The sequence below is a fragment of the Heterocephalus glaber genome, unplaced genomic scaffold (assembly GCF_053883595.1).
Source record: "Heterocephalus glaber isolate CG9 unplaced genomic scaffold, H.glaber_assembly_v1.0 deba00000006, whole genome shotgun sequence".
Lineage (NCBI taxonomy): Eukaryota > Metazoa > Chordata > Mammalia > Rodentia > Bathyergidae > Heterocephalus > Heterocephalus glaber.
This window is the reverse complement of record NW_028258136.1, coordinates 704,049-720,673: the sequence shown is the minus strand read 5'-3', so window position 1 is coordinate 720,673 and position 16,625 is coordinate 704,049. Positions and strand designations below refer to the sequence as shown.

Here is a 16,625-nt window from a genome sequence, read left to right as displayed (position 1 = left end):
GAGGGCTTTTCCTCACAGCTCAGAGCTTGCTGGCTCAGGATGGCTCTTCTAGGGTCCTTGGAAAGGCCATTTGTTGTCCCATGGAAAAGGGAAGCAGCAGGAGTCTGAGGCTAGGACCCCAGCCTAAACAGTCTGAAGAGTAAGGCTGTGAAACTGGCTGCTCACTTGCTGCTGGAGCTTTGGTGCTTCCTGCTGGGTGTTCCTGAACTTCGTCTCTTCTTCCTCTCCAGGCCAGGTGAGAAGAGACCTTAACAAACACATCTTCTCCCTCTTGATATCCAGGTAGAGTTGAGCAGAGGATGTGGTATAGGTTTATGACTGAATACCAACATGTCCTTTCCTGCCAAAGGTGGGAGATCTCTAGGTCTCAGATTCTCTGCCCATCAAGTGGGGTACACCTGGGAATGGGGAGTTGGTATAGTCTCCATGGAGACTTCTACCCCAGGAAGTAGTGAAAGAGCAGCTTGGAAGGGACAGGAATCCCTGAAGGTGACTGAAGGGGTCTTTACCCCCGGGGGGCAAAGTGGTGGAGTCATTTCTAGCTCTTGGTATCAAAAACTCCTCCTCCTCCAAAGACACTTTCCTTGTGGAGCTCCAGTTCTGGGACTTTGCCCCAGTGTGCCCACCCCAAGACCAGCCTTTTCCCTGGGGGGCCTGACAGTTTCAGACTTTGGAGGGAGGAGGAAGTAAGAAGAAAGCCAGGCTAGAGTGACTCCAGAATTGGACCTGGGGGAGGGAGGAGCATTTGCTTACCTGTGAGTGCTAGCCTCTCCCCTTGTTTGCTCTGAGATAGCCAGGCTAGCTCCTGCCCAGCACAAAGAGGCTGCCCTTTGGGCACTCCCTTCCCTTCCTCAGGCCCAGGCACCCACGGAGACCAACACACCGAGCTAGCCAGCCATGGCCTGGCTCCCTGGGCCTTTCCTCTTTGGGACCCTGCTGCGTTTCCTGAGCCTGAGTGGTGAGGAGGGGCTGGGCTGGGTGGGCCTACTCCAGAGCTGGGGGCAGGAGTCTGGCTTCCCTGAGTCCTTAGGATCTGCTCAGTCCCCACCAGTGGACTGGAGCTGCCCGAGCAGCAGGGGCCTAGGAGGCTAGGAAAGGGGTGAGGGTGAGGAGGGGGCCTGAGGGCGGAGGAGGAGAGAGGCAGGCACGCGGGCTGGGCAAGTTCGGCCTCTCTATCCAGGGAGTATTGTTTCCTTTTCCTACCAACACATCCTCATACCTGGCCCAGTCTTGGCCCTTTTACCCACAAAAGCCAGCTCAGCTATGGGCTCTTCCTTCCCTCTGGAAACCTCAGGCTTGGAGATGGAGTGACTGGATTAAGGGGAAGGGGTGGCACATGGGGAGGAAGCTTTTAGCTTCTGGTTTAGATGCTGTGAGAGTGGGAACCTCCAGTTCATGGGGACTGGGGTCCAGATCTCCCTCTGCATCCTCAGCCCCAGGGCTGGCCGTGGAAGTGAAGGTGCCCACAGAGCCGCTGAGTGTGCCGGTAGGCAAGACTGCCGAGCTGGTCTGCAGCTATAGCACATCCGTGGGGGACAACTTCGCCCTGGAGTGGAGCTTTGTGCAGCCTGGGAAGCCCATCTCTGCATCGCATCCTGTAAGCTGAGGGCAACTGTGTGCAGGGGGGCTGGCAAGGAATGGAGGGCTTGCCCAGGATGAGGGCGTGAATGGGAGTGGGGTGGCATCTGGGAATCAGCTGGGAAAAAACAAGTAGGCTCTTCCTAGGTCTTCTCAGGGCTGCAGTCTATGTGGCCCTGTTTCATCCTTTTCTCTTCCATAATTCCTACGCCCAACTCCTTTGTTAGTGAAGCCCCAGTTTCAGTTCCTAAACTCACTGACACTGAAGTGCTGCATTTGATATGGTGCTGTGTTATCCCTTCATGGTTCAAGATAATCAACTTCACTGGCTAAGTGAGGGGACTCATTTGCACTTCCAAGTAGGACTGTAGAGTTGTGGTCAGGGAGAAAGGGTGACACAGGTGTGTCTTCTGCCTTTTCCCAGATCCTGTACTTCACCAGTGGCCACCTGTATCCTACTGGTTCCCAGGCAGAGCGGGCCAACCTGCTCCAGAATCCCCCCACAGGAGGGGTGGCCACCCTGAAACTGATGGATGTCCGCCCCTCAGATACCGGAACCTATCTCTGTCAGGTTAACAACCCTCCGGATTTCTACACCAATGGTCTGGGACTAATCAACCTTACTGTGCTGGGTAAGGTGTCAGGGGATCCACTAGCCACCTACATATGCTGAAAGTGTATACTGGGCCATTTAAATCTCCCCAAGTCTTGATCTCCACCGAAGGGCACAACTGCCCCGGTGACCTCAAGAAAAAACTCTGCACTTCTCAAAACTTCTAATCTAGATGGTCACACTCCAGCTCTACACAATGTCTCCTCCCTTAGGGCCTGAGAGAGGAAGCCCTTCCCACATATGGGGATATGAGCCCGCCCCCACCAGCTCCACTAGGGAGGAAACTCCCTTTTGTAGCTGAATTTGTTTTCTGTCCCCCCTAACCTCTGGCTGAGAAGAGAAGTGGCCATTAAAGGTACTAAGGGCCAGCCAGGCATGATGGTGCATGCCTGTAATCCCAGTACTCTGGAGGCTGAGGCAGGACAATCACTGTGAGTTTGAGGCCAGGCTGGGCTACATAGTGAGTTTAGGGCCAGCCTGAACTACAAAATGAGACCCTGTGTCAAAAAAAAAGAAAAAGAAAGAGACGATAAAGGAACTAAGCCCCCATCATTGAGCAACAGATTTTGTTCAGAGCTTCCATCTCACCCTAAATCAGCCTGCTTAGAAGTAGGCAACCAGAAAAAGATACTAAAGCGGCCAAAGACATTTAGATAAAAAAACAAGAACTGGGATGTGGCATGTGACTGCTACGTGCAGATATCTAAAGGGCTTTGTCATATGGAGGAGAGATTTTGATTTTTCTTTGTGGGCTCAGAGGACAGGAACTGGAGCCAATGGGTGGATATCATATTAACACAGATTTTGGCTCAACCTGAGGAAGACTTCTAACAATCAGAATTTCCAATAGTGGAAATCACTTCCTGGGGATGTGGTAGTGGAGAGAAGTGGGCCACTGTTTAGCAGTGTATTGAGGCAGGAAGCGCAGGCACTCAATGGGTACGGGGTTAGAAGATTTCTCTTTTTTTTGGTACCGGGGATCGAACTCGGGTCCTTGTACTTGTGCAGCAGGCAGCGAAACCACTGAGCTAAATCCCCATCCCCGGCCCAGAAGATTTCTGATACTTGTATGATTTTTGCAGTGCCCCCCAGTAGCCCCTCGTGCAGTCAGAGTGGGACAACTTTTGTAGGAGGCTCTGTGACACTGAGATGCAGCTCTTCCCAGGGAGCTCCCAAGCCAGTGTACAGCTGGGTCCGCCTTGGATCTTTTCCTACACCTTCTCCTGGCAGCATGGTTCAAGGTAAGGACCCACGGCATCAGAAAGAGGGGCCTAGAGACTGAGCAAATCTGGTCTCTAACCCTCATATTACACATTACAAGTTCCATGACCAGGGTATGAGACAAACCACTTTTTCCCCACCTCTTCTTTGTACGGCTCTTTCTTTCTTCATGCACAGCCTATGACTGGGTTCCTGGGAGCATTGCTTTTGCTTTTTTTTTTTGAGACAGCGTCTTCCTATGTAGTTTAGGCTGGTCTTGAACTTACTGTGTATAGTCCAGGCTGGCCTTCAACTCAGGGATCCTCCTGCCTCAGCCTCCTAAGTGCTGGGATTACAGGCATGCACCACCACGCCTAGCCCCTGGGAACATTTCTGAAGTAATATCCTCCTGAAATCCTGAAAATGCAGAGGGTGGGGGACATTCTTAAGATTTCTACTTGTTTACTTTTGGAGGATTCCTTTTAATTTCTTAAGGTTTATGAATCATTTCCAGACTTCCTGAAGAAACTGAGGCAGAATAGCATGGACTGGCTGGAGTCATCTTGCTGGTTTCTTTGCAGGAGTCAAATACCTAAGAGCCTCAGCTTCTTGGCTTCTTTTTGTTAGCTCCAGCTGCCCTATCTCTCCCTGTAGCCCCAGAAAATCTCTATATCAATATATATATATATATATCTCTATATCCAGACCCCCCTCCCTTGGATTACTTCCTGATATGTGCTCTGCCTTCTCAAGGAAAGTCAGAGTTTGTAGAAACACTCTAGTCAGCTCAGAGGTACTCCAGAGTTGTTTTTTTTTTTAGCAATCAAGCTTTTTATCCCCAACAAGGAACCTGACCCCAGCTAATAGGTATGTCACCCCCAATTGTATGGCCTTCATGTATGCAGTTCCCCAACTCCTGAAAAGGCAGTTATGTGGGGGTGGAAAAAACGCAGAAGTGGCAGTGGCTTTGGAATTACTCTCTGGATCATTTCAGACAAATTGCTTTCTCTATGGCAGTTTTCCCACCAGTTGAATGAGGCGAGGCCCCCTTTGGCAGGATTGTTGTAGGTATGAAAGGAATTGTACTTTCTCACTGTGAGTTGAGTGAGCGATACCACACTTCCTCTTCATCCTCTAGATGAAGTGTCTGGCCAGCTCATTCTTACCAATCTCTCCTCGACTTCCTCGGGCACCTACAGATGTGTGGCCACCAACCAGATGGGCACTGCATCCTGTGAGCTGACCATCTCCGTGACCGGTAGGGGATGTTGGGAAGAGGCCTGGCTGGAAGGCTTGGCTCAGGGTGGCTGCATGAACCTGTTTGAGGGAGGGCCAACGAAGTTCTGCAACTCTGAAAGTCCTGTGTGTCCTTAGGTCCCTCTGAAGGCCGAGTGGCTGGGGCACTGATTGGGGTGCTTCTGGGTGTGTTGCTGCTGTCAGTCGCTGTGTTCTGCCTGATCAGGTTCCAGAAAGAGAGGAAGAAGACACCCAAGGAGACATATAGGGGTAGTGACCTTCGGTGAGCAGGAGGGTTAGGAGGTGGTGCAGAGGGAGAAATAGGCTTGGGTTCAAAGTAGGTGCTGTCAGCCTTCAAATCCTGACACTATGAGAAGCATTGAGGGTAGAGTGCTGCTTAGCTTTTGGTGGTGGCAGGGGCAGCACAACCTATTGAATGTGTAAGCAAGGTACACAGGGCGGAGGGGTTGGGCAGGGGTGGCTTGGTTTGCAGGACTGCTCTGAACTTACTCACACTTAAAATGTTTGCTTTCTCAGCTTTTTTGAGATAGGGTTCTCTCCATGTAGTTACTTCAGGCCAGCCTTGAACTATGTAGCCCAGGCTGGCCTCAAAGTTGCCTCTTGCTTTAGCCTCCCAAGTGCTGAGATTACAGGCATGCGCCACCACACCTGGCTATTTTCTAAATTTTTTTTTTTGGTACCAGGGATCAAACTCAGGACCTTGCACTTTTGAGGCAGGCACAGTACCACTGAGCTAAATCCCCAGCCCCTACTTTCTCAATTTTTAAAGCACAGTTACCCATTTGGAAATAAAGGAGTTGTATTTGTCCTGATTACTCTGCTGAGTTTAGTTCTGTGTGGGGCAATCAGGAAAGGAGGCCAAAGATGCCTGTCATCCACTTTAGCTGCAAGACCTGCAGTCTTAATCAGAGCAATATTTTAAAAAGAAAAAAAAAAGTGTGATCCTCATTATATCTAGACAGAAAATCACCAGGAACTTGTTAAACATTCAGATTTGGGCCACTCCTTGTACCTCTTGTACAGCAGAATCGGGGTGTGTGTCTGGGACATGGGTCATGGAATCTATTTTAACCCAAGTTCCAAGGATGATTTTCATGTACAGTAAAATTTTAAAATCCCTGGAATAGACCATAGCCATCCTCTGAAGTGTGAGTCTGTCTGCAGTAAAAATTTGTCTGTCTCCATCAGGGAGGACGCTGTGGCTCCTGGGATTTCTGAACAGGCCTCTCCGAAGGCCAGTTCTAGGAAAGGCCTCTTGGAGAGGTCCCCGTCTGCCAGCACTGTGACAACCACCAAGTCTGCCAGCACTACGACGACCACCAAGTCCAAGCTCCCTATGATTGTATCTGCTCCCCATCCCTGAGGAGGATGAGGGATACCAATAAGTAAAGTCTTTGGGTATCATTTTGTTCCATTTTTTTCTATCAAAACGGTCAATTCCTCCTGCAATCCAGAAATCCCGTTAAGGGAAGGAATGTATATGAAGTCTCAGAGGTTACATTGTACGCAGGCAGGAAGGCTGGCTGGGTCAAAGAAATAAGTTTCAACTCAGATGCCACTCCACCTAACCTCCTTCCCCTAGGCAGTTTTATCAAATGAGATTTAAGCAACAGAAGGTGACCTGGTCCTCCCGCCCCTCCAGCACCCTCTGAACACTTGGACATTCCTCTTTATTGTTCACATTCCAACCCAGCACAGTCACATGCACACACGGAGTTTAAAAACCTTCCGGCCACAGCCCCAGGAGCCCCGCGGGGCAGGGCCGGCGGGGACGAGGGGCAGGGACGGGCCCGTGGAAGGCTCCCCCTATCGAGCCTCCAGGCGCTCGGAGTTTCCATAAACAACTGGAGAGCTGGAGAGGCTGCCCTTGGGGTGCGCCGAGGGTCAGGACGGGGAGACAACAGGCAGGTGCAGGATAGGGACTTCCCTTCCGATGATCAGAGCACAGGGCGTCCGACAGCATGAAAATCCTCTTTGTTTGCTCCAGATCTAAAGTTCTGGGGCCAGCCTAGGTCGGGAACCACACAGAGACGCAGGGCGTCCCCTTTCGCTGCGCGCAGAACAAAAGGACTTTTTTTTTTTCCTTTTCAAGTGAGTGAACTCGGGCGACACTCAGGGCGCCCTCCGCAGTGGGCGCAGGGAAGTGCACCGAGGCTGCGGAGGCAGAGCTGCATGCTGGGTGCAGGGAGAGGTGGGAGAGAAGCGAAAGGGAAATTTGGGAGCGCGGGGTTGGGGGGTAGGGTGGGGAGGGAGTGCGAAGGGGGACCACGTTAGACTGGAGCTCTAACTAAAAGGGCACGGACTTGGCAACTCCGCGACGAAGCCTGCCTGAGCAGAGGAAGTCTCTGGGAAGCAGGGGGCTCCTGAAGCTGGCAGGTTGATGGCAAAGAGGGGGTCACAACACTGTAGGAAAGTCTCGTCACTGCGAAGGGGACGCGGCATCCATCTCTCCTCGGGAACTGAGGAGAGAGAAGGTCTGAGAGCCCGTCCTCCCCTGGCCCTCACCTCCCCTAGGCCAGGTCTCCCTTTCCGAACAGAGCGCCAGGGCCGGGAGTTCAGGGCCTCCAGTCACCCCAGCCGAGTCACTGAGGTGCGGCGAGCCCGCGGAGGGTACGTGAGCGAGCCATAGTGTGCTCGGCCCTCGGGCGGGCCGGCCCCCCGAGCAGCCAAATGAGGGCGGTTGCATTTCTGAGTTGGTCCAGGTGTGTCCCTGTCGCAGCCTCGGGCTTCTGCATGCATCTGAAACCCTGCAGGTGCGTTTGCCCCGCCTAGGAGGGGGTGGGGTGGACAGAGGCCGGGGAACTCTTCCTCTTCGCCCTCCTACCATCTCCCACCCTCGCTGCTTCGGGATGGGATTCGTTACCTTCGAAAATGTTCGGGTCTTCGGTCCAGGGCGGGGCAAAAGGGGGAAGGTGGAGAGGGAAAAACAGGTGAGCTCCTGGGATCCGCCTCACCCCTACTCTCTTTCCACCCACCAGTCTCGGTCCTGGTCCTCCACCCATAGGTCCATCTACACTCTTCTGCACCTTCAGCCCGTCCTAAGTCTTCCCTTTCCTTCAGTGGAAAGCTGGGAAACCAGAGCCCACCCAGCCCGCCCGCCGACCTCACCTGGCCTAGTCACCGCTGGGGCCGCCGCCCGCGCCAACCCGGGCGCCCCCAGCTCCGCCTGGTCCCCCGAGGCCCGGGCCCTTCCGGCTGCGCTCTCCACTCTTTATCTTCTTCCGCGCCATGTGGCCCCGGAAACTCGCCTGGATTTTGGCAGCGGCCGCATTGGCACCAGGATCGTCCAGCGGGATGTCTAGAATGTCGTCTTCCGGCTTGGAGCAGGCGCTTTCCTGGGGAGGGCAGGGAGGTTCTTGTTAGGTGACTGGGTGGAGACTCCCGCGGGGTTAGGTTAGGACTAGAGCTCTAGGGGATTGAGACGGGACAACACCGTTGGGAGGTGAGGGAGCTGCGCCCATCTGCGTGTGTGTGTGTGTGTGTGTGTGTGTGTGTGTGTGTGTGTTTCCTCCGGGCTAGCAGCAGGTAAAGAGGGTCAGGGCCAGGTGGATGCAACTGTTTAGCCAACTCAAGAAAGAGAGGTGAATGGTGGGACGGAATACAAGACACCGAACAGCCCTATTAGTAGCCATTACCAGTAGGCAAGCTGCAGGGTTAAGCAGAGGGTGAGATTAGGCAGCAGGCACTCTGGATGTGGCCACCCATCCCCCTGCTTGCAGAGGGTGCCTCTATCTCAGAAGGGTCCCGTCCCACTCCAGGATTCTCCACGGAGAGGGTGCAGAAAACTCAGCAGGACAGCCTCTTCCGGGGTAGATCTGCACCTGCACCGGAGCTCATTACTGGAACTAGGAAGAGGATGAGGCCACCGCTCACGGAGTCAGCCAACCCCACTGGGGGCCAGAGGTCTGGAGACTGTTTTCTCATGGACCCTCTTATTTCCTACTGTTCTCCAGGTTGAACCAAAAACAGAAGAGAGGAGACAGTCTGAAGAAAATGTGATTTAAAAAAGAAAGAAAGATGTTGGGCCGGGGATTTATTTAGCTCAGTGGTTTCGATGCCTGCTACGCAAGCCCAAGGACCTGAGTTTGATCCCCGGTACCAAAAACCAAAACCAAAACCAAAAAAAAAAAAAAAGACAAGGAAATGAACAGCAGAGCAAGAAGCCCTTTCCTTGTGCTCATGGGAAGAAACGAATTAGGACATTAGCTACCATTTAAGCACTTATTTTGTTCCAGGTGCACTGACGTAGTGTTTTACAGACATTTTATTTAATCCTCAACAATAAAGTGATGACATACCCTTTTAATAGTATCTTAGTTTACCATGATAAAACGGACTGGAATGCTTAAAAAAACCTATGAGGATGTACAGACGGTTATCAGTGGACTAAAGATTCAAACCTTTGTATATTAGACCTCAGAGTATATTTTTAACCCCTACTCAGTAGAATAAGCACATGCAGTCCAGGAAACAAACCAAGGCTCTACCCCTTGCTGTAACTCTGTGTTCTTGGCCAAGTTATGTAATCTTTCCCTATCTTATCTTCTTTGTCTGAAAAATAAGTATAATGATATCTATGGATTGTGGGGAAGAAATTAGCATGATGTGCACAAAGTTTCTGGCACAATCTAGTTGCTCAATAAATGGTAGCTATATGATGGTTTTATATACTATTAAGTTGATCAAAACAGTTGCCTCTGTAGACCAAAAGTGTCCACATGATGAGTTTCATATAATTTGACCCAGTAATAGTCATGTACCTCATAATGATTTGATCAATGACAGGTATATAAGGATGGCCCCATCAGATTAGATCACCTAGAGTTGTCATAGTCATCTCATTTTGTGTAGCTACATTGTTATGTTCTCAATAAATGCCTAGTGTTTTTGGAGACAGTCTTGCTGTGTCCAGGCTGATCTTGAACTCACTATGTAGTCCAGGCTGGCTTTGAACTTGCAGGTATTCTCCTGCCTAAGCCTCCCAAGTGCTAGGATTACAGGTGTGCATTACCACGCGCAGCCTAAGGACACATGTCTTAGAACATATCCTCATCATTAAGGAATGTGTGACCATGATCAGATCCACTCGTGTATGTGTCAGACAGCATGCCCCAGCTGAGAGTACAATGGATTAGGGAATTGATGGTACTGATTTCAGCGGCCAGGCTCTGGAATAGAGGGTCTCAGCCCCTGGCCCTCTTTGTAGTTTAACATTACTTACAATATCAGTGTGGATTGGGATAAGGGTGGTTATTATGAAGTTAGATGGGCATTGTTCCTTTGATCTTGGGCCTTTGGCCTCTAGGAATTTGCTTTTATTTCCTTTCTTTCTTTTTCCCTCCCTCCATTCCTTCCTTCCATGGTATTGAGTATGAACCTAAGACCTTCCCACTGAGCTACATCTCCAACTATTTTTGTTTGTTTGAGATAGGAACTTGCTATGTAGTCCAGGCTGGACTTGAACTTACTATGTAGCCCAGGTGGGCCTCAAACTCACAGTGACCCTCCTGCCACAGCCTCCCAAATGCTGGGACTACAGGCATGTGCCACCATGCCTGACTTCTTTTTGTATTTTTTATTTGGAGACAGAGTCTCACTAATTGCCCAGGCTGGCCTTGACATTTTGCTCCTCCTACCTGAGCCCTCCAGGTAGCTGAGATTACAGGCTTGGGCCCCCACACTTGGCTGCCCTCATTTCTTGGCTGAGGATGTCCATTGTTTCACTGGCTTTTTCTTCTCAATATAAGATGACTAAAGTCTGATGATTCAGTTCTACTCTTACCTTCTCCTGGCCATCAGCTGTACACTTGTCAGAATTGGACAGGGTCTGAGTGAGCCTTTAGTGATCCTCTTTTTTCTTTGAAACAGTGTCTTGCTATGTAGTTCAAGTTGGCATCAAACTCACTATGTAGCCCAGGCTGGCCTCAAGCTCACTGTGATCCTCCTGCCTCAGCCTCCCTAGTGCTGGGATTACAGGCATGTGCCGCCATGCCCGGCTTTAGTGATCCTCTTCCCATCCACATTTGCCCCAGGAGCACAGGTTTAAATCCAGATGCGTAAGCCAGGTTTACAAATACTTCCCTCACCATGTTTCCTCAGGCTGTCCTCATTTCCTGGGCTTCCCAGTTTTTCAGTCTGTTCTCAAGATGCCCCCTATCAATTTAGACACAGTCACAGGGACTTACCAAGAGGCTGGTGCGGGTGGGAATGGACCCAAACACCCTTTTTGCTCTTCCCAGGTCTAGAGGTCTCCCTGACATCTTATTCTTCACCTAAAACCCAACCAACTCCCTTACGTTCTTTGATTCTCAGAGCCTAAGTCTTTCTTGGGATTAGTCTCAGGGAACAGTGAAGCTTCTCAAAAGAGGGCAACAGCCATAAAAAAAATTTCTGCCTCACCTCTCCTCCTTGGGGTTGCAGCTATGGAGGTGTGGGGAGGCTGAGCTGAGGAAGGGGTGTCTTCTCCCAACTATGTTAAGGCCCTACCTGCTGTCTTCATGCACCCCAGCTGTCTCCAGAATGGAAACCTGGGACAACAGGCAAGGACACTCCCAACTGGCTGTTCCTCCCCACAGTCAGCTCCCTCTCCCTCTGGCTGGGTCCTGAGGACAGAGCTGCTAGGCAGCCTGTCCACAGGCAGAGCTGAAGGAGAGTGAAAGGAATCCAGAAAGGGGCTCCTTAGTCAAGGTGCCTGGCTGGTGTCTTCCAACGCCAAGACTGATGGTTGTACCTGAGAGCTCTGCATGAACTGGGGGACGTCTGGAAGCAGAGGGGATGTGGAAAGCACACTGGTCTGGAAAGCAGGAGCCACTGCTCTACTCCCGTCTAGGCATAGATGAGTAAAGTGTCTTTTAGCTCACAAATCCTAACAGCTTTAAGAATTAAGGCTACCTGCTGCCCATTATGTGTTAGGCTCTTTATTGAGCACTTTGCACACTTTACCTTATTTAATCTCCATTTTAGAAAACAAGAAACAGCCTCAGAGATGTTTTATAACTTCCCCAAGTTTGAACAGACTGCTTCAGGGCAGGCAATTATTTCTATGCATTCAGCTAAACCAAGTCAACTAGACCAAGCAAAAGAAAGAGGATAAAACAAAAGTTCCTTGGCTTTTTCATATTAAATCAATGTAGCAAAGTCATATTGTGGCTGTGTAAAACAGCAACCAAACGTGCACCAACAGCTCTGATTAAAAAACCACCCTCAGCCTGGGGTTGTAGCTCAGTGGTAGAATGCTTGCCTGGCATGCATAAGCCCTTGGTTTGATCTCTAGCACCGCAAAAAACACCACCACCACCACTGCCACCACCAGAAACAAAACAGTCTTAGAAAAAGCAGATCTGTTTCCTTCGTCATTTCTGTCTAAGCTTCCTCACCAAGGGGAAAGAAGGGAATAAGGCTGGACTAGATTATCCCCAAACACCAGGTGGTCATCTAAGAGAACCCCAGAATGAAAGAGGCAGCAGCACGCTGTTCGCTCTGTGTCCCAGCTCCCTACCAGTGCTTAGTCCAGCCCTGCACGGAATGGACAGGACAAAGTCTGGACCCAGCCTTGCCCTTATCCCTCTATCTCCCTCTTTTTGCCCTCCTCTGCACAGTCTGAGATGGTGCTCTCTCTTGTTCAGCCCTTTGGGCCTATAGATCATGAAAAAGGAAAGCTCCTGTGTACCTGGTGCACTGGAGATGCCTATGGCCCTGGGTTACTGGGGTAATCGTGTAATTGCTTCCTCCATACTTTTTGAACTGGTAGTCTCCTTTTTTAAGGGACACTGCATCCAACCATCTCTACAAGTCCCTCAGCTGTTAGCTGTCAACACCCCATCATCTGTTACCTATTTATCTATCTATTTGACCTGTACTAGTGTCTTTCGGGCCACTCCCCAACACCATCCAGGGTAGACCAGGGCTGGCAGACAGGGCGCCTACATCCTACCTTCATTACTTCTGCAGGCACCACAGGAGGCAGGTTAGATTCTTCTTTGGCTTCTTGGATTCTTTGCTCACTCATCTCTTTCCAATGACCATGATGCCTCCTCCTTCCCCTTCCCCATCATTCTTATCTTCTCACCTTAATCCTTTCTGCTCAGCATCACCACCCTCACCCCTGACCCATGACTCAGAATCCACTGTCCATTTTCTTTAACTGACACTGCTGGTGGTGAGGGGCTCTTCCTTAGTGGAGTCCAGAAACCCCCATTTCTCTTTTCATAACCAAAAATTGTTTCCTCAGCTGGGGACATAGGTCATTGGGAGAGCACGTGGCTAGTGTGCACTAGGTCCTAGGTTAAATCCCCAGCATAAATACATAAAAATAAATTTAGAAAATAGCTTCCTGGAAAATAACAGGAAAGGGGAAAAAGACTGGAAAGAGGTTTGTTATCAGAGTTATTTTTCAGGGAGTGGGATTATATGTGGTTGTTTTTTTTGTTTGTTTGTTTTGTTTTGCTTTCTCTAGTCTTTACATTCACTATTATGAGCACATTTTATAATGAGAAAAAGCTATTTGGAGAAAAGGTTAAAGTACAGCTGTTTGAATCACACAGGGCTATGCTTGAATCCTGCCTCCACACTTAGAAGTAGTGCCTCTGGGGAAGAATCACTTAATTTCTCTAAAACTCAGTTTACACATCTATGAAATAATACCTACTTTACAGAGTTGTTGTGATGATTAAAGTGCTAGGTTCATGGTGAGCAGCTATTAACTGGTACCGGTAAGAATTAAAAGCACAACAACAATGACTTGCTCCTAAGTTCTCTCTGCCTCTTGGTACCTAGATATCAAGAAAGCTCACCTTTTACAGAACTGGGCTATCCTTTCCTCCTAAGCTATACTGCTTGTTTCCTTTTTGTCTTTTTCACACCGTAGGCTGGAGGCTGGAAAAGCCCCACAACCTTTTGTATCTTTAGCCGGGTTGACCAAATGACTGAGAAAACAGGAGGGCTTTGGAATAGTCTTTCTCTGTACTTGGGGGCTAAAAATAAACACATTTTATATACTCATGATCCCTGAGAGCCAGGGGCCAGTCCCGTGCCAGGCACTTTCTTACCGAGTCACCTTAGCAGCAACCTAGTACACTTTGGCCAGGCACTGGCAGCATGCAGGCTCCAAGTGGGCGCTGACAAACTGCAGACGCTTCCTTCTCTCGCCAGCAGGGATCTCTCCCGGTCACTTCACCCAGTCCCATCCGGAGCCAGGAGGCGTTGGGGGCCGAGCCAACCCGTCCGCCAAACCATACCGACTGGGCTCCTTGCTGCTCATCACCACTACTAAGACCAAAATGAATCGCTCACTCCCGCCTGGGCTGTACAGGGCTTAGACGACGGCCAGAGGGTCGTGGAGATCAGCCTGTCCGCCCACCGACGGCGGCGGCAGCGGTGGGATAGGAAATGGGGTGGGGGCCAAGTGCCAGGGGAAAGGAGAAGCTGCAGCTCCGTGTGGCCACGGTTTCCAGGGCCTCTCACTGGGGCAAGTTCCTCCTCTCGTCTAACCTGGAGCGTCCCTGTGGTAAAGCCCTGCCTAGCTCTGGGTCCATCCTAGACAGCCCGGCGGAGAGCCCCGCGGGTCAGGCAGAATTTTTCCTAGGGCTTTCAAGTCAGGCAGGTGCCTGCCACCACCGTCATCCACGTTTCAGCAGGATCCCTTATGGCCCCTAGCTCTTCCCACCCGCTTCCATTCCTCGCTTAAGGGCTTCGCCGGCGCCCCTTGTTCCAGACCAAGCCGGTGCGGGTCCCCCAGGCCCTTTAACTTACAGTGCAGCAGTCCATGCTAGTGATGAGGGTCCTGGGCTGGGGTGGAGCCTGGCGCTGGCGGGGGTGGGGTCTGTGTGATGCTGCTGGGTGGCGGCTCCGGGGCTGCGGGGCGCCCGCCGACCCGAGCAGAACCAGCGGCTCTCCCCTCGGTCCGGTCTCCCGCGCTCTGCTCCGCTTGCGAATGTAACCTGAGCCCTGCGTCCGGGAGGCCAATCAGAAGGGGCCTTTCGCAGGGTGGGCGGGGCGAGCTGGGGAGGACCCCCCCCCCGCTCCCTCCGCCTCTCTCCCCCTCCTGCCCCAACCCCTTCGCCTACACACTTCCATCCATTCCTCCTACACATCCCATCCTCCCAAATTCAATGCCGTTGCTAGTTAAGCGGCAGACAGCCAGGCAGATGCTTGCCGGAGTAGGCAGAAGAGGCCCCGACATCCAGGGCACAAACACATTCACATCTGGGCACAGCATGCCCTGCCGCCCACAGAAAACCACGAACTCCCACCCTCCTCCCTACACTTCCACAACCTACCTACCTGGAGTCTGAATATGGCTCCCTCTAACTTTCCTCCTCTTCAGTCCGCAAAGATAGGCTCCCGAAGACTGGGGCGGGGGAGGGGGTCCTATCCTCGTGCCTGCCGTGGAATGGAGAGAGCTGTTGGTACACAACCTGGTGGTGGGCACACATCACCACAAAGGCTCACACGCTCCACATGTCCACATATGTTATTCCCCAGGCTCCCTGAAACGTGCCTTTCCTCCAGTGTACGTACACTGCAGGTGCAACCTGCAAAAACAACTACACAGACCTTGTACACACACCTGGACAGATGCAGGTAAATGTAGACATCCTGTGTTTTGGGTACACCCAAAACACACACATGTTTGTTCACATGCACACACACACGTGCCATCACCCTACGAACATGCAGCAAACATGTCAGGTCTTATCTATCTCTATCCTACCCTCTGTCTGTCTGCCTCCCTGCCTTGCACCAGACAGAATCATGTATGCACAACACATAGGTGTTGTAGGTGTTTACGGTACAGGGTTAGGAGACACACCTCACTCCCTTTCCACTCCTCATATCAGACTCTCGCTCGCCTGTGATCCACAGCCTCAAAATAAGGCAAAATTTAGCCACTCTCACCCGCTGATCTTTGGAAGAAGAAAAATAGCCTGTAACCAAGCAGTGTTGGGAATTATCAAAAATAATTGGCCCTTTGGGTCCATGGTGAGGAAGGATGTGGGCTTTGGGAGAAGCTGGGAAGGAGAGATAGGGAAGGAGCATCTGGGAGGGGCAACTCACCACTTTTGTGGGCACCAACCTCTCCCAGGTTGCCAGGGTGCCAGAGTGGGCAGTGTGGTGTTTTGTGGGTAGGGTGGACCATCTCTGAGAAAATGACAAAGTCGTTCTTAGCTAAGGTCCCAGGGGAGAGGGAGAGGCTAGGAAATTCTGGCTGGTCAGGGCAGAGGAAGGGGAAATGCCCTGTGGCTCTGACTGGCACAGGGGACCCTGAAATAGCCCTGCAGGGAATCTAAAACCACTGTGTCCAGTCACATTGTGGCTGTTACATGCTTCCATGGCACCCAAATGTTTGGGCCAGAGGCTTTCCTTGCCAAAGGGAAAACGTTTGCAAGGGAAATTCCAGTGTCCATTCAGGGCAAGGACAAGGTAGTCAACTTGGGGCCCTGAGTTGAGCTGGGGACTGGCTGGGATTCCAGAGCTTGGGGTGCAGGGGTGTCTCTCCCAGCATGTTTGAGACCCACCCACCCCTGTAACTGAAAATCTGTTCCCCAATCTGTCTCTGGCACATCCTCCATCCCCCACCTCCACCAAATGCCAGGATGTCCTGGGAGCTCAGGCCCTTGCCTACATCATGGGCACATCTGGAGCCTTAGGTTGTGCCAGTTCTCTCTGGACTTCTACTTCAGAATCCAGAGGGGAGTGGGAATGAGGAAATTGAGGGGTAGAGAGGCTATCAGGCCTGGACTCTGTGCTTTTCCCTTCCCAAATCAGAGCAGAGAAATTTGGGATTTGGTGAGTTTGCAGCAAAATCTCCCAAGTTGCTAGGCAACATCCCTCTGCAGGCTGTGCTGCCTCTGGGCCTTTCTTCCTGCTGGTCAGAGCTGAAGGTGGGGGGTAGCTTTACAACAACACCTCCAAACTCCCACACAGACAGCACAGCCCTTCTTTCTTCCTGAAAGACACCTTTGTGTGGGGTGAAGGT

At 51.3% G+C, this 16,625-nt stretch overlaps 2 protein-coding genes across 8 annotated transcripts; one reads left to right on the top strand and one right to left on the bottom strand.

Annotated features, from left to right (window-relative positions):
• The first annotated feature begins 49 nt into the window (after positions 1 to 49).
• On the top strand, positions 50 to 6,052 carry Vsig2 (V-set and immunoglobulin domain containing 2). Of its 6 annotated transcripts, XM_004874467.3 has the most exons (8): positions 50 to 235; positions 856 to 958; positions 1,434 to 1,597; positions 2,003 to 2,210; positions 3,274 to 3,432; positions 4,530 to 4,649; positions 4,766 to 4,910; positions 5,837 to 6,052. In XM_004874467.3, exons 2-8 carry the CDS (start codon positions 898 to 900, stop codon positions 6,009 to 6,011), a joined length of 1,032 nt encoding a protein of 343 aa, XP_004874524.1. In that variant the 5' UTR covers positions 50 to 235; positions 856 to 897; the 3' UTR covers positions 6,012 to 6,052. The 6 variants fall into 6 exon arrangements, with proteins under 6 accessions (XP_004874524.1, XP_087042228.1, XP_021107563.1 ...); XM_087186102.1 differs by lacking the exon at positions 3,274 to 3,432 and having other exon boundaries at positions 50 to 958; XM_021251904.2 differs by lacking the exon at positions 5,837 to 6,052 and having other exon boundaries at positions 59 to 958; positions 1,440 to 1,597; positions 4,766 to 4,914.
• Positions 6,053 to 6,301: 249 nt separating this feature from the next.
• On the bottom strand, positions 6,302 to 15,029 carry Nrgn (neurogranin). 2 transcript variants are annotated; one of them, XM_004874462.4, is made up of 5 exons: positions 14,930 to 15,024; positions 14,399 to 14,593; positions 7,757 to 7,983; positions 7,512 to 7,529; positions 6,302 to 7,107 (listed from the first exon to the last, which is right to left on the bottom strand). In XM_004874462.4, the coding sequence occupies exons 2-3, from the start codon at positions 14,411 to 14,413 to the stop codon at positions 7,762 to 7,764; spliced, it is 237 nt and encodes a 78-aa protein (XP_004874519.1). In that variant the 5' UTR covers positions 14,414 to 14,593; positions 14,930 to 15,024; the 3' UTR covers positions 6,302 to 7,107; positions 7,512 to 7,529; positions 7,757 to 7,761. The 2 variants fall into 2 exon arrangements, with proteins under 2 accessions (XP_004874519.1, XP_087044716.1); XM_087188590.1 differs by lacking the exon at positions 7,512 to 7,529 and having other exon boundaries at positions 14,930 to 15,029.
• Positions 15,030 to 16,625: the final 1,596 nt, after the last annotated feature.